This window comes from Monopterus albus, unplaced genomic scaffold (assembly GCF_001952655.1).
Source record: "Monopterus albus unplaced genomic scaffold, M_albus_1.0 scaffold183.1, whole genome shotgun sequence".
Lineage (NCBI taxonomy): Eukaryota > Metazoa > Chordata > Actinopteri > Synbranchiformes > Synbranchidae > Monopterus > Monopterus albus.
The window spans coordinates 1,465,324-1,482,797 of record NW_018128063.1 but is presented as its reverse complement, the minus strand read 5'-3'; the positions used below and the strand labels follow the sequence as shown (position 1 = coordinate 1,482,797).

Below are 17,474 nucleotides of genomic sequence, written 5' to 3'. Positions count from 1 at the left end.
ATGGTTTGGACATGTGCAGAGGAGGGATAGTGGTTATATTGGTAGAAGGATGTTGGAGATGGAGCTGCCAGACAAGAGGTCCAGAGGAAGGCCAAAGAGGAGATATATGGATGTGCTAAAAGGGGACATGAAGTTAATTGGGGTGAGAGTAGAGGATGCCGAGGATAGAGTTAGATGGAAATAGATGATTCGCTGTGGCGACCCCTAACGGGAACAGCCAAAAGAAGAAGAAGAAGATGCTGCATACAGTATAAGCAAATGTAGACTAGACAATTTCAGAGACATTTACATACATGTACATCAAATAAATCCAGAAAAAGAAATCAATGTCATGCCTGCAACACTGTAAGCAAATCACTACAATTAGTCATTGGTGGAGCAAACTTGGATTTCTAAACATAAATGGAGAGTGGGAGAACAAGACGAGCAGCAATATTAAATGACTTGCAGAGGAATTTAGCTTTGAAAACCAATGTTTATACTTTCTAACCTCATCTGCTGCTAACAGTGCTAGCTGCTCCTCTAGCTGCTCCATCTTACTTTCCATTTTGAGCATGCATCTTGACTTCAAGTCGGATCAGCCAAGCAGCTTGCTTAACATCTGCACAGTGCATTGTTGACATTTGGGAGGTGTGTGCAATAGCTCCTCTGCAAGCCTCTACAGCCTACAGTTACCCTTAACACCCCTGTCTCCATAGGTCTGCATAGACATTTACGTGTATTTTCAGAGAAGCATAAATCCAGCTTTAGAGGTGAGCAGCATGGTATCAGCCAGGTGTAAAAGGTAAAAGCAACATGGTAGAGGGACAGAGTAGGAATAAAAAAGTTTGTTGGAAAGCAGCAAACTGAGTCCACTACTGAGTCTACTAATGGAACATACAGTCATGCCAGCTCTGCTTTTACTGACTGAGCCAAATGAGTCCTGCCAAGAGCCTGCTGCAAAACTGTCTCATCTGACAGAAGTCTTCTGTGTTTCTTTTTTTCTTTCTTTCTTTCAGGAGCCTAGATGATGAGCTACCTCACACGCGTCGTTCTCGTTCCCCGACCCGCTACTATGATGCTGCCAGAGGTCACCAGCAGCGGGAAGAGTACCTCGATGACAGGTGTGTGTCTGTGTGTGAGCACTGCTTGTGATACATCCAGTTAAAATAAATGTCAGTAGAGCTGTTTCCAGTGTTTGTCAAAAACAACATTCTCTGACTGTATGCTTTCTTTGTGTGTTAGAATTATCGCTTGTTTGAATTATTGTTTGCACAGTACATTTGTGTCTGCTACACACAGATTCTGTTTTCACCTGTAACTGCGAATGCCTGACATGAGTATTGCTAAAACTTTATCAAAAAGGCCAGAAACGTCTGATTTTGTTTTTCTGCCTGGTACTTCACCATATTTCTCTTTTTCATGACATAGTTTTCTTTGGACCTCAAGCCAGGTTTTGTGCAGTAGCTATTCGTTGACTGTCATATTGTATAAAGTGATTTTCGAGCAGTGTTTAGACAAACAGGTATTGGTTGCAAAATTCTGTGGCATTTAATGTGTGTGTGTCATGTGTGTATAGCAATCAACAACAGCTTCTCTTTCCTATTCACGCTCTTCTCCTTCTGCTCTTCTGGTTTTTTGACTGTTGTTTATTTCCTCATGTGTCATCCATCCCCATGGTAACCACAGTGAGATCATCATGATCCACCACTCAATGCGAGGCAAAAGTGCTGAATGCCTCCACACCAGGTAAACTAGCCAATCATTACATACAACTTTCTTTAAAACAAAGTTAAAATCCATCACAAAAAATACTGTTTACGAAAAGAGCGGGAGTAATAGTAGAAAAATATTCTACTGAAATTAGAACACTTTTATTTGTTTTAAAAAATAAAACACACAAAGTAGAGGTGAAATTTTGGACTTGGCTGACAATAGTTGAAATTTTTGTTATTGTTAATAAATCTCATGAAAACACTAACAATGTAGCATTGGCCATCTCCGATACTTTTTGTCTCTTCTACCCAGTCCTTGACTCTCAGCCTCACCAGTTTGCAAACAAAAACTTTTGAAACCTGCTCAGGAATATGTGGTTGTATTTTTAAAAAGGGTAGAAAAATCCTTTAAAGTGCTTGACTTTGAAATTTTAGCATATCTTACTTAGGTTTTCATCACACATTTGGTGCGCTACTAAGTATTTCAGGCAAAAGGTTGGCATATGTGGGATGAGTCCAAATAAAATATAGTGTACGTGTTCATAGTAATAAAAGATTTAACCCAGTGCAATTCAGCCACTCACTGATATGTTTTTGATTGTTTTTGGTGAACAGCTTTATGAACAGAGGCATATGATTAATCAGGCTTTGAATAACCACACAATACTTATTTGTATAATAAGTTTATTGCTGGTTTAGCCTTTTCATGGGGTTTGTTGATAGTAAGGCTTGTCCTTCAGAGAAGTCCACCAAAAGGTCAAGTAGCTTCAGTAAAACATTTAAGCTAAATGGATTGTTTGGAAAGTAACAGTTGGTAAATAATCAAACAGAAGTGTTTACTTTCTACTTTCTAAATAATATAAATGTTACAAAATAGACTGAACCATAATGGCAAGCAGATCAGCTTGAGTACAAGAAGCCAAAGAGTGGATTTTAGGGAATACTGTTTGTTCAGCTGTACTACTGCCTCTGATCCACAAGAGGACAGCACAGGACTGTGCTGAGTCTCAACTGGCTGCGACCAGGTCAACAGTGTGGCATATAAGGGCTAGAAGGACTGCAAAATGTCTGTTCAGCTATGAAAAGATCTATAAACATTATTTTTGGCCCTCTACTAGTGATCGACCAGTGATTATCTGCCAATTCTGTCTTTGCCCCTTGATTAAAATAAGGTATTGTCTTTGCACTCTTTTCCCATATCCTGATACAATTTGAAATATCAACACATTAAACTTTTGTGCATCACATTTACTGTAGTCATGTCTACATTAGTCTATGGAATTGTTTTGGCACACAGCCAAAGAGGTAAGTTTTACTCCTGAGAATGCATCTGTGTGTCTTACTAGAGGCAGATAAAACCTCTCTTATACTTATAGAATCATATCTCTCACCCACTGGTGGCATGCCCTGATAGTGATTATAGCATATGCTGAAAAAAACTTAGAAAAAATCAATTGGACTAGATTTCTAGGTCGAAGACGTTTCACCTCTCATCCAAGAGGCTTCATCAGTTCTCTTGTCTTTGACCTAGAAATCTAGTCCAGTTGATTTTTTTCTAAGTTTTTTTCAGCTTACTATGACCTGGATGACTGAGAATCTGCACAGATTGTAGAATGTAGCATCTGCATATGCTACTTCATCCATGGTGTGAGTCTGGCCTATGTTGCATGTCTCCCCCTCTATACCTCCCCATGTTTCCTATCTGCCTCTCTGAAACCTTTTGTCAAAATAAAGGCAGAATGCCCCCATAATACAGGCTGTTAATGCTTTAAATACTCATGGATGTGTTTGAGGGAGGAAAGTGTTTATTAGTGTAGTGATGAGAGCTGGCTTTTGATACTTGTGTGCCTGTCATACTGTGCTAAAATTCAACAAATTGTCAGTACATTGCAAATACCTATCCAGTGATTTTTGCAAAGAATTCACTGTTTAGAAACATATTGGACAACAATATAACCTTTGAGAAAAAATACTGAATGTCCTGAAACTGTTTAAAAGTAACAAGCGACTAAATCACCTGATGGGCAAAGCCAATTTGATCTCTTTGAATAAATGTAACATTCAGATTTGCTAAGTAACATGCACAATCACTGGTTAAGTGGCACTTCTTTTTCCTTATGTCTGTTGCCCAAACACTCCCACACACTTATTTGTCCTGCTTTTGTCTGCTGCATGCACACTAACATCAGGGGGGTCTACTAGGCACAGTAATATACTGCCACCTAAGATGCCACTTTTGTTCACTGGTATCCTCAAACACACAAACAGGTAAGGCTTCAAATAAGGGATCAGTATGGTTCATATGAACAGTGTTTATACTGTATCTGGAGATGTCTTCCTCACTGTGTTTCTATTTCAAATTAGTTTCTTTAAAAGATAATATCAGAACAGCACAGCACTCTCCTGGATAATGTAAAACCCTTCAATATGAGTCAGCTTCCTCAACAGTTAAATCTTTAGCTTCTGAAGTAAAATGAACATACAAATGCAAACAGATTGAACAGTTATTCCCCAGAAAGGTATTAGTGCAAAAAACACTTGAGAGATTTCAAATGGTAAACCCTGCCTACTTTCACACCCTTGCATACTTGACCAGTTGTGGTACAAAGCGAGTGTGGTCATCAGATTATATAACACAAGTTGTCTTTCAGACACTGTTAGACAATCAGACAAACACTTTGTTTGAAGCATACCGAGGCCTGTAGACATTTTTGGTGCCAGTATGAATTTTTTCCTCCACCAATGGAGAGGCAGTTCAGGATTTTGTTATACTGTATTTGGAGCTTATTAATATTAGATTTAGATTTATATGCAAAGCTGTGCATATTTATAGTACAGATGGAGTGACACAAGCATTCAATCTTCATGCACTTCTGACCTTCCTTTTATGTGAGTATTTTCCACAGCAGGGGCTTTATAGATGAGTTTTGATCTCAGCTTCCTTTCCTGTATTTTGTTTCATTTGCAAATGCATGCTGTTTTAGAAAATTTCATCCTGTGACTATTTCCACACTGCCTGCATGTCAGAACATAAGCTCTGTCATGGGATCCCAACATCACACACAGCTTTCTGATGTTCACAGACATTGTGACAGTTAGGTAAGACACACGTGCACACACATTATGATTAATGGTTAAAGGTTAGGAGAAGAGTGCAGAACCTTCCATCCTTTGTCATGGCAATCAAAAAACACGTTTCCTATCACATCCCATCTCCATGACAACCATGACAATTTAGACAGTCCCATCATTACACAGCCAGTCAGTTATGGTTTAGTTCTCAGACTAGTATTTTGATTTTGAGAATATAACCACACTTTCTTTTAAAATATTTTTTTCTGTTTGTCCATTGTTTTTCTCTTTGTTTTTTCTGTCCTCCCCTCCTGTCTCCTTTTCCTTTCTTCCTCCTCTTCCTCCATTGGATGGCATGTTGTGCTGTGGTGCCTCTAGTGATCTTCAGCCTTCTCTGGACAGGGTTAGGAGTGCTAGCGCCCACTGTCTGACTCCAGACAGTCATGCTCATTCACCAGAGACTGAAAGGTACCAGCCTCTGTATCCACCACCCCCTCCTGTAGTTACTTGATCTCAACCCTTCCTTCTCTTTGTAGTTCGCTTTCCCTTCTGAATGGTTCTGATGATCATGCTTCACTCTCTCCTCACCCTACACCCCTGCTGTACACAACACTCTTTAAACCTGCTGATCCACCCAGCAGCTCCTGTGCTTTGCCACAATAATCAAGTTGTATATGAAGGTGCAATGATTGTTCAAAGCTGTCATGACTAGATAATCTATTAGCAAGTACAATTGTTAATATTTTTCTTTGTACAATTGCTTAATTTTAGAAACTAAATTACATGTAATTAGGTATAGGACACCAGAGATGCATCATTATACTGTTATATAATTTAGTGAAACATCTCAGCAATACTGCTAGCAGTGTCCAATAACATCATTGGTGTGATTGTCACGTTTTTCAGAGGCTACCACTGACAGTAAAGTTCTGATGTTTTATTAGTTGTCTTATTTTTGTAAACCTGAAGGGAGCACCTTTTAGCAGTCAAACAAAGACCCAGTAAAACTAGTGGACCGGACTCCTCGTCTGTTTAGCTCTAGTCCATGGCTTGTATATGCACAATATAACTCTGCTACAGTCCTTTGCTAGACCATCATATTCTTTAAGTATAACACCCAGCAGGTAACAACGTTAAGTTCAAGGTTCCGGCACTCCAGAAAATCCTATAGACAGATAGATGAACTCATAACACTGACTGTGAAAGAACCCAAAAATCCTGCACACTAAAATTTAATTAATGAATTTTAGTGCTTTCACAGCTATTATGTATTAATAAGAATCAGATATAAAGACATAAATGAATGCAAAGCATCTGAAAGAGACAGAATATTTAAAGTATTTTCCAGTCAATTCTCTTCAAACAAACAACCTTTTTTTGTTGTGGCATTTTTTCTGTATTTGATGTTGCAGAGTTCAACAGTGCTGCAATATAAACTTTACTAAATAGCTTGAGTTTGAATAAATCCAAGGTGATCATGGTGTAAAGTACTGTAATTTTTGCATATTTAAGCAATAAGCGTAGTATATCATGATGGACTGATGATTAGGATGATTAACACCTACTGTGGTACCTTTGGCAACAGCAGGTTTATCCCATGAAAATGTGATACCAACACATTCCTTCTAGACACCTTCGTTGATCCTTTAACTGTATGAGCACATGTGAACATAAATGGCACCCTCACTACAGAACTGGTGCACCTAATTGCTTTACCAAATGCCATGGAGTACTGTAACTAAAGATGAATCACTTCATCACCCAGAATGTATTATCCTGCTTAGCTTCACATAGACCAATTCTCAGCACAACTGACTTTTCAAACGCTCATTTGTCAGCTTCACTTCTTAGTAATACCAGCATAACCATTTTTATTGTAACAGAATTCTGTTTATTGAGACTGAGATATGAGATATCAGCAGTCTAGTTTCATCCACTGCTTGATCAACCATTATCCACAATAGAATTAAAATACCTTGATCTATCCTAATAAAATGCTTACATATCATACAGTGTATGTGTTGAAAGAGTTGTTGGTCACTGTAATTATTCATCCTGTCCATACTGGCCATGAAGTAATACTTCTGTAGTATGACTATGTTATAAAGGATGTGGTCAATTTCCACAGTCCTCATTCCATTCAGTTGGTATCTTCATCCCGGGAGTCACATGTAGGTTTATTGTTGGTGTTTTGTTCTACAACTATCTACAACTATGTGATGGACAGGGCATCGTTGAATGTTTCCAGCCCAACAAGAAAACACAAAATGGGTTTTTGTATTTAAAGAACTGCAACTACAAAAGATCCCCAGATAGCCAAATATTTCCCTCAGGAGTGGATGAGCTAAAAAGCTAAAAGGATTCTGAATATTAGTCCCACATTTGTTGGGTGGCCTGAAACATGAGGCCATATTAATACTAATGTTGCTTTGTATCTGCTGGACGTGGAAATAGCTAATTGCTAACACATTCGCCACCTCAACTTAATAAGGTGATAATATGTTAGAGTTGTGTTTACAGCTTGTTCCAATGCCACCGAGTGGCCAAAAAATACTTGCAGCCATGGCAGGCAACAAAGAGACTTTGGCAGTTTTGTATCATCTATCTAATAATAGAACAGAATGACTTTCTGATTTTGTAATAACTTGCTTATTTGGTCATATGGGTGATATATTTTGTATGTGTACACATAGAAAATCTTTGCCAAATTCCCTGCCCCGGAGGCGTCCGGCAAGTCCCAGGATTCTTATTCAACATGCTTCCCCTGAAGAAGACAGGTACCCTTGTGTGGACCTCCAACTGCTTCCTCCTAGAGCTTGACTTATGCCTTGAATTCTGATGCCATTATTGCATGACCCCAATCCCTGAAGTTTTTTGTTGAATAATATGGGACTGTAGAAATGCTTTTTCAACACAGCAATGTATTGCTTTTTTTCAGTAATGTAAGGAAGATTCTCTTAAACCAGTCTGAAATCCTTTTGGTTGAGTTGGGTCTTACTGGGCTCAGGCAGACGTCAAGCTCTACCTTTTATTTGCAGCTAACACCAATCTCTTTGCACATTTCTAATATTTCTGTGAATATCAAGTTTTGAGTTGCAACCTAAACTTTTCCAACTCTGTTTATTCTGATAAAAGTGTAGTAGACTATCTTGTATGACGCAAAACTTATAATTTATTTTAATTTCACCAAAGTTAAAACTTTAGAAAAGGGACTCATTTTCAGATTTTCAAATGCCTTTAAAGAAATAATTCAATATATTGAGGAACATGCTTACTCATTCCAAAGGTTCGGAACAGCAAGCAAGATGATAATGTGTTAATTAATGAGCTTTAGAGCGGCTGGTAGGCAAATTTTGTTATGTGAAACATAGCCAGGTTAGCTGTTTTTCTCTATTTGAAGTTTTTATGCTCAGCTCTGCTAATGCCTTCCATCTGTAGTATCATATTTAATGCACAAATACGAGTGGCACCAATCTTCTCATCTAAAGGTGGGCACACACTTGATGACTGTTGCATTGATTATGAATAGGATTTGGACGTGATGACTGATTGGACCCAGTTGAACTGAATCCCAATCTGGGTTGCTCATTGTTGGCAGTCAGCAGATGAAATCATGCAGTGTGTGTGACATGTTACGATTCTAATCTTCATTATTAAGATCCAGTTGCTGTCAACTGTTCTCATAAAGATCTTTTAAAACATGTTTAATATTTGCATCTGACATCAGCAACCAGTGATGTCACATACATGTCACCCAAGAATTTGTATGGTAAATAAAAGATAAAGGTTTGAGGATGGTGAGTAAAAAGGACTGTAGTATGAAAGTTCACTGAACACCTAAGTGGCGGGAAAACTGAGTGAACTGTGTGGCAGGATACATATCACATCGGGACTGATACATTTCAGTTCCCTCTGTAATCCTATGTAATCTTGTAATCCTATGTACAGTTCTCATAATACATCCATAAAAATAACAATGCAAGATGGTTGTGTCTATATTTGTTTTGGTACAAGTACATGTGAGAATTGATGTGATCTCATGGGATTTACTGCCGGAACTTTCTGCCTCTCCAGTCTTATAAAGTTTTAGCCAATCGTCAAGTGTGTCCCTGCCTTAACTCACAGCAGGAAAGTGAAGATGTTTATTTTCCAAAAATTTAATGTTGCTTTAAACATGCAGGGTTTCATTTTATTTTAACAAACACAAGATAGAATCATAAGCTATTTTTGTCAATTTTTGCAGTTTAGGTCCCTATTGTAAAGTGTATGGCCATAAATGGGCTGGACACAGTGAGAGTGAGTGTATTGCAATGTACAACTTGTCAGAATAAAAGGCTTGAAGTTCCTCCAGGTGTTGACAAGTTGTACTTTGTTTCATAATTTATCACTCACATTGTGTAAAGGGTTGCTTGTATGGCTTTTAGTTTGTGGGTGGGGTTTTTCTGGTTTTTAGTTAGATGCTTAGAGTCGTAGCAACACAGTTTGGTTGTTGTTGTTGTCATCGTAGTTTCGTCCTGTTGCTTTTCTTCCTCCCTCTTTCACGGTTTGTAGTGCCCGCTTTGTGCTCTTTTGAACTTATGGTACTTTGTGATGGTTATGGTGTGACAGCTTGCCTTGCTGAGTTTGCTTCCCGCAGTCTTTCCAAGTGTACTTTTTGTTCTGGGATTTTGCATCTGCAGCTTCTGTGTGCTCACCTTCTCCTCTCAGTCTTTGACAAGTCTCGCTCAGCAATGACTTAGTAATCATCTTGTCTATAATTCATATCAGAAGTGTGACTGTGTGTGTGGGTGTGCGTGCATGTGTGTGTGTTGGGGGGGTGTATGTATCATCTTTATCACCTTCATGTCCATGAATGGAGAATATAGATGCTACTTTCTATTCAAGAGACTTTAATTCAACTCAGTACAAAGAAGAAGTACACACACACACACATTTGTCCACATCCACACATGCACAGTTACAGATGAAGCATGGTAGTGTGACAGCACTTACTTATATCATCTTCTTCATACCATCCATCTCAGCATGCCTTTTATTTCTGTTTTCCAGATCATAAATGTATAAGGTCAATAACAGCCCAGAGTCAGAGTCTTCTAAATCTAAATGATTTATTCTCCATCATGCTGTCTTCCACCCTTTTATCCATCCATCCATCCATCATCCATCTTTTTTCTGTTTTTTTTTTTTTACGTATTGTTCCCTTGCCCATCCACCATTCTCCAGGCAGCCTCGGACCCTGGAAACACCTGAGTGTCAGACTCTTGCCAGGAAGCTTTCTGACATTGGCAGGTAAGGCATATATTGTAGGTCACTTACAGGAAGAACTTACACAACCACAAAAGAAACCATCTTTTTAAAGTTAGCTTTAGATTAAAGCAGGGATTGTGAATATTTTCCTGTTATGGCCTTTTGCATAGACCCACAATAAACCTGGTTTGATTTTATGAATAGTTTTATGTTGACTCTTCTGAGACATTTACTGTGTACCCAGATAACTTAGCTAGACTTTGATGACACTTTAAATTTTAGAAGTTTTTTTAAGGTGACTCCATGTAAGCATAAATATGATATCCATATGATGTGTTAGCCTTGTCTCTTACAATTTCTATTATACAGCTAAATTTGCCAGATATGCTACTATGATTTTTAGGAGACATGGTGTTAAGATATTGCTCCTTCACTGACATTCTTAAACAAGCTCAAGCCATTTCTGCTCTCTTCATGCAGTATTTACTATCAATGTATTTTAATGTATGGTTAATATTGCTCAACCAATTAAGAATAATATGTACCTACAAGAAAGAGCTTTTGCTAATGTTTCATTTAACACTGTGTGGAATATCTTTTATTTATATGTATTCTGTAGCTTTTTTCCCCTCCCCTTTTCCTCAACAAATCTTTCTTGTCTTTCTCGTTCTTGTTCCTGCATGCTGCTGCTTACACACAGTGTTGCTCAGCTTTGGGTTTGTATGGCACTTGTGTGACTGCGCACATTTGTGTGTGTACTAGTATCAAACTTACCTCCGTATTAAGGATCTCCAGAGGGAAAAAAAAGTTCCACTTAAAGCCTTCGATAAGGGTTAACTTAGAGAGCAACCCTGCACTGAGCCACAGATGCAGAGTCAGATCCTGTTTCACTGTTTGTACTGTGCTGGAGACGGACAGGACAGGGCAACTCTTTCACTCCTATGAACAGTACAGTTTGTGTATGTGTGTGCGTCCTTGGTTTGTCTTTGTCACAACATAGCTTCTGATGCTGCTACTGTTCTGTGTTTGCGTATTTAATGTACATTAGATGTGTTGTATTGACCTGTGTGGTTTCAAAGATCATGGTGTCCTTGCTGAGTGGATATGTGACCGTTGTGAACATTCAGTTGACCTGATTGGAGCAATGTGCCAAAATGCATAAATTACACAGTGAAATAGAAAAAGAGGTTTTGATGAATGACCTCTGTTTTTAGGTCTTTTGTGAGAATGGCTTCAAATGAATGAATGTTTGCAGAAATGGTGGTGCTGGTGCTTAAGGTTTTTCACTTCCTCCATGTATTGTTTTACTGTCTAAATCTTTGATTAGCTGTTCTTTTGGTAACAGGATTCCTCACTCTCTAACTCTGAAGAAGCTTCGATTTGCTCTGATTTGTGAATATGTTGTTGCCACTGATTTGTCACCAAAATATTGCTGCTGTTCTTCAATTTACATGACTGAAATGTTTCCTTTCACTTAATATGCAACATCCTCTTTTATGTTATTCATGAAGAAAAGAAATATGAAATGACAACACAATCTGCTGGTTAATAGCTGTTTGCCTGCACACTTTTTGTATTACTTCAGATGAATTTCAACCTTTTATACTGTAAAAATTAAACAGTGTGAATAGAATTAACCTAATAATTGTGAAAAAATGTGCTGTAGTGTACATCTCAGACCACAGATAATCTGACTGTCATTTTTTTCCTCTTCTTATTCCCACTTTTCTTCTTTTTTGCTCATTGTTCATCTTTTCTTTTTCTTATCAACTCTTTCTACTTTTCCTACTCCTACTTGCTGCATCTGTTTCTGTTTTTTTTTCACTTTAATGTTATTTTGTGTTAGGGGCCACCTCCAAGGTGATGCGTCTCTTCCCTCCTCAGTGACGTCCTCATCAGCTCGCAGAATGAGGCAACTCCCACAGCTTCCCCCTAAGAGCAGTACCGTAGGACAAGGTACAGTATATCTTAACGACAATGGGTGTTCTTGTACTTGCTACATAGTTAGGACCAAAAATTTTTTTGAAAGTGAGGACATTTTGGCCAGTCCTCACTTTCTGAAACACCTCTTTGACTTGGTTTTAGGGTTCAAGTTAGAATTAAGTTGAGGTTAGGTGTTAGGCTAAGGGTTAGGCATTTACCATAGTTTTGATGATTAGAGGCTAGAGGAGGATATATCTGGCATCCATAAAGGCATAACAGGTACAGCGCTGATGTTTTCCCAGATAACAAAACTGATGTAGTGGGAATAAAATCTTGTTACAGATGCATGTTTTTAGACTAGTGAATCCCCTTAAATTTCTTGCTTACTACAGCATAAGGAATGTAAGGGATTATATTGTATGTGTAGTATCCTCTAGGGCTTCTATCTCCAAATGACTTGAATTGCATGTTAGAATTTTAGGAAAACAAATAAATCCAGAAGTCACACTGCAGGTAAATCCTATAGCATTAGCTGCACATCAGTGATTTACCTTCTCTCATGCCCATGTGGGCTCCAATATGTTGGGAAAACAAGCAAGCCTGTTAAAATATGTATCTTGGAGCACAAAAGTGTCATACACAGAAAATATTTGAAGTCACTTGTTGCTAGGCCGATAATTCAGTCTGAACATTGTCATTTTGTACCATACAGCAGAATACAAAACCACTCAGAGGTGGTAATGTTGATCAAAAACTGCTTAGATCCTAATTTAAATGGATCTTTTACATGAGAACACTGGTTGTAAAGAGGAATTATCCTTGTCATGTTTTTTGTAACAGCCCACTGTCCTGCTTGTGGTGGCTGGCATTATTGCTTTTTTGTTTTTTGCACTGGTATATGGGTATTTGTATGTATATATGAGATTTACACCTTGCTTAATAGGTCTTAGTCAGTGCTGATGGTTTGCCACTCATGCATGTTTGGTGATCACACCTAAGTGGTTAATGAGTTCATGTGGAGCACCTTGTCTCAATAGGTCCTTATCGATAGTGTATTTACTGTATGTCTGTAGAATTAGTTTTCTATGTATGTGACATACAGTTTTTAGGCAACACATACCTGACATCACATTTTGATTTAAGAGCGCAAACCTTGCAGCAGATTTAGATTTTATCCATAAAGACATCCCATGTGCAGTGTTGATCTTCATTGTAGTTTTCTGATGTTCTAGATAACAAAACTGATGGATACATGTTTTCCAGGCTGATGAAATGCTAAATAATAATGATTTTAAATATAAAAAACTTGGCTGATATAAAGTAAGTTACATTCTATTGTGTTTGTTGTTTGTGTAGCCCTTGTAGCAGAGGAGCGTGTTCGTCAGCTCCAGATGAGGGTTCATTCCAACCGGGTGTCAGCTGCCACCACGTCCAGCCAACAGGACCTGGACAGAGCACTCAAGAACAAACGGGAGGTGGGCCACAGTGTTTGATGGCTTTTGGTGTTATTTAGCCTGACTCACCAGGAAATGGACAATAAGGGTTGCAGCCTCCAAACTTGTTTACCTGAATGTAGTACTGGGTAAGGTAGCATTAGCATGAAACAACAAATCAATCTATCCTGTTCCACCCAGCATTCCTTCTCCCTGCTCCACTATGATCTGCTATGTTCCTCCACGCTCTGCCCTGCTCTTCAGTTAGAAGGCAACAAAGACTTATTGATCAAGCAGAAATAATTGAAAATCTCGGATTGGTTAGAGAGGTCAATCCCGCCCAAAATGTTTTAGAAGCTAATATGTCTGCACTGCTGCCAGTGCTGTTCACAGGGGGCTTCGACTGCACCTCTCCACATTAAGACAAATTTTGGATCAGATTTCTACAACAAAAATATTGACTTGTATGATGCGTGTTTCCTGCAGCTCTACAAGGATCAGAGAAAGAGCAGTGAAAATGTTTCCCATAAGTCCTCAGACAGTGATGTCAGTGACGTGTCAGCCATCTCTCGAACCAGCAGTGCCTCTCGCATCAGTAGCACCAGCTACATGTCTATTCAGTCAGAGAGACCCCGGGGTCGCTTCGGGCACACACACACACACACACACACACACACACACAGTCACTCAGACACTAACATAGCTTTTTGTTGTGTTATTGCACATTTATTTTTCAGTAAAGGAATTATTAAAGCATACGAATCAAACTTAGTTTGGTATGACATCATGTGATTAAACTGTATAAATTATGATGACCAGCCGGGCCATGCGTGCAACGGGCCGTCACATGATGAAGAGCACCAGTGTGAGTGGTGAGATCTACGGCATGGAGCATGCTGATGGCAGCCAGTCAGACACGGCGCTTGGGAGTCTGGGGAGTGGGATCAAGAAGCGGCGCTCCAGCCTCAGCCAACGGGTGGTTGCCATCCTGCCATCCAGACGCAGCCGGAGTACCTCGCAACTCAGTTTGACAGGTCAGAGAGCAGACTGACTGACTAAGTATGAGAAATCATTACACAAATGCACACTTAGAAATTAACAAGAACAAGCAGAACTAAGCAAGTAGACAAATAGACAGAGAAACATCATCCAAAAGTTGACTTACATACATCCCTAAATCTTTGTTATCAGTCTTTACTCTCAGCTGTTAAAATATAATTGATGTGCATTTCAGGCATACATCTTGAAATCAGTGATTGTCACATGTTGCTTGCATCACAAGTCAGACCTCCTATACAAAATAAGCCTAAAACCTATTTATAAACAATCACATCCAGAACAAGATGATGTCATTACACAGTAATGTAGAAAACTGAAACATGTGGAGATAAACAAGATAGCATACCTTGTTATCCTGCCTACGCTAGACAACCTGGCCCAGCCGTAGTGAAAATTGTTGTGTATACTGTATTTTTTCACCATATAATAATTTTAGAACGTTAGTGTAATTACTGTAAACGCCGTCCCTGGCTAGTGGTTAAGCCGCAACACTCCCACTGCTGCGGCCCGGGTTCAAGTCAGGGTTGTGTCAAGGGCATCCGGCGTACAACATGCTAAATGTCAACATGTGAGTCGTCAGTGTGACGATTCACTGTGGCGACCCCTAAACGGGAAAAGCCGAAAGTGACTTTCTAGTGTAAATACTGTAAACAAATGATACCATTGCCAACAGTATTGGCAGCATCTAATGGAATGTAGTTTGTTGAATGTAGTGTGATAAACCTACCAGAAGTTTTGGTTTTGTTAGAATATGAACATAAAAAAGCTAATATACTGGAAACTATATATAATTTTCAGCAAAACTGAAGCAGTTTTTGCTAAAAAGGTGGTCTTATAAATTGTTTGTTAAAATGCTTATATATAATTGAAATATTATGTGATTATAGCATCTTTCATATAATTCTAGTGGCAAACATTTTTGTTTGTAGAAAAATGAGACAGTCTCGGGGCTAATAGTGTCTGTTTGCTGCAGTGTCTTTTTTGAAGACACTAACACTGGGGACGCCAGCGTCTGACTTCATATCATCATGCTGAAAAACAGTGCTTCACTAACATCTCAGATTGTAGGGTTCCAGTGTGCTTCACCTCTGACTACACCTGGCATGATTAATGGGCATGGTTTAGTGTTCAAACATGTGCTCCTTTGCACCTATAACCACACACAGCTGTGATGTCACACTGTACTGACACACCCTGACGTACACTTTTACATCACTGCAGCAAAATGAGTCAGTCAGCTAAAACAAGATTTTTTTTTTTTTTACTGCAGTTAAGTTGTTTATTAAGAAATTCTAGCATATACCAGCATGGGTAATGATGATGACAATCAATTGGTGACATTTGTTATCTAGAAATTACATTTATTGTGCCAATATAAAATACAAATAAATAAATGCTGATTTTACAAACACACAGAAAACATCTTATGAATTTACATCAGTACACCTTTCCTCCTTTGTCTACATGCTAATAATTAGTTTTTATGAAGTATGGCCACTTATTAAAATGGGTCAGATCACACATACATGTATATGTGTACATAAAGACTTAAATGTAGATAGACAATAGCCACTAGGTCTCAAGCACTTACCCATTCTTATAGGTTTACCGGTGTATCAAGTATTGCTGTTTATTTCTGATGTTGTTGTTTTTTATGGGCTTTGTTGTTATTGTGTGTGTTATTGCAGAGGCGGCGGGTAAGGTGGCGGACAGACAGAAAGGTAAAGCAATAGTTAGACAGACTGTTTGAGAGGCAGGCAGTCAGACACTGTAAGACAGAAAAAGATGGTCCATAGGTGCATTGTAGCTGCATAATAATCTTAGCTTGATATGATACTATAAACTGTATAAGTAAGAACATTTATATAGTTTATACATTATGCAACAGCTATTCAATAGGAATTCTGTTTCTTCTTCTTGTGGCCTGTAGAGAAATGTTCAAGACTAGGTTTTATTAAATTTAAGAGACAAGAATACTAGCAAAATAAACCAAACTCACACTGACAAGAAACTACAGAAAAAACAACATACTGTAGTAGGCAAAGGTTCCTTGCACCCCCAGCCCTTCCTGAACTCTGTCTCTGGCACATTTCCTTACTCCACCCTCTCCTGTAACCATTATGTTTAATGGCTGGTTCAGTTCTAGAAGAAGCCTGGCTATGTCAAAAATCATTTTCTTAGTAGTCTTATTGTTGGGAGGTAATTGCGACTATTTTAATTTCAGCAACAAAACTGTACCAAATTTAAAATCTAAGTCATGTGTTTATGATAAAAAGTAGCAGGCTTTTAAAAAGTGCTGAACCCTTCCCGTATGGTTGGATGTGTCATGATTCGGTTCCGCTGCTTCCTGTCGCACTTTTATTTTGACCTTATTTCCTGTTTTTGTTTCACCTTAGTTTCGGTCTTTTTACGTTCTTCATCACGCACGTTAGTTTCACCTGCTTTGTATTGTTTGCACCTGTTAGGCAGCAACAATCTGGCAGCGTCCTTGTGGAAGGACGCTGCCAGATTGTTCTAGACCCCAGCTCTGACTCTCCAGCATTATCTATGGGTTTGGTATTTTGTGTTTCTTACCCGGACTGTTTCCTTGGACTATTCCATTCTGCCTTGCCCTCAAACTCGGACTGCTTCTATGTGTATCGGCTTAACGGACTTATCTCTGGACAACGCGGAAAAGGAGGACCCAGAGGAGACCGTCAGCTGGGGCCACCATTCCTGTACCCAGTCTTTGGTGCTGCTTCCTGTCCGGCTTTTATTTTGACGTTACTTCCTGTTTTTGTTTCACCTTAGTTTTGGTCTTTTTACATTCTTCATCACTCACATTGGTTTCCCCACGCTGGCTGCAGCCTCCAGAGCCTCAGCCAGCACCACGCCAGCTGCAGCCACCTCAGCCTGTTCCAGAGATGCAGTCTCCACAGGCCCTCCGGCCTGGGCATGGTGGTGTCCCTGCTGACTCCCTAAAACCCTGGTGTGCCAACAAAGATGTCCCCACCAGGCCCTGCACTAGTCAGTGTGCCGACGCCACCTTGCTGCCTGTCTCTGTCTT

General features: G+C 39.1%; 1 protein-coding gene across 1 annotated transcript in view; it reads left to right on the top strand.

Annotated features, from left to right (window-relative positions):
* Window positions 1-17,474, top strand: part of LOC109969842 (regulating synaptic membrane exocytosis protein 1-like) — a 113,719-nt gene that overhangs the window by 90,317 nt on the left and 5,928 nt on the right. Inside the window, exons 18-27 of the mRNA XM_020617025.1 lie at window positions 999-1,103; window positions 1,669-1,728; window positions 5,145-5,234; window positions 7,460-7,543; window positions 9,990-10,055; window positions 11,860-11,969; window positions 13,293-13,411; window positions 13,856-14,016; window positions 14,189-14,417; window positions 17,275-17,434. Of these exons, the coding sequence (XP_020472681.1) occupies window positions 999-1,103; window positions 1,669-1,728; window positions 5,145-5,234; window positions 7,460-7,543; window positions 9,990-10,055; window positions 11,860-11,969; window positions 13,293-13,411; window positions 13,856-14,016; window positions 14,189-14,417; window positions 17,275-17,434 (1,184 nt within the window). The remainder of the gene's footprint in view (window positions 1-998; window positions 1,104-1,668; window positions 1,729-5,144; window positions 5,235-7,459; window positions 7,544-9,989; window positions 10,056-11,859; window positions 11,970-13,292; window positions 13,412-13,855; window positions 14,017-14,188; window positions 14,418-17,274; window positions 17,435-17,474) is intronic.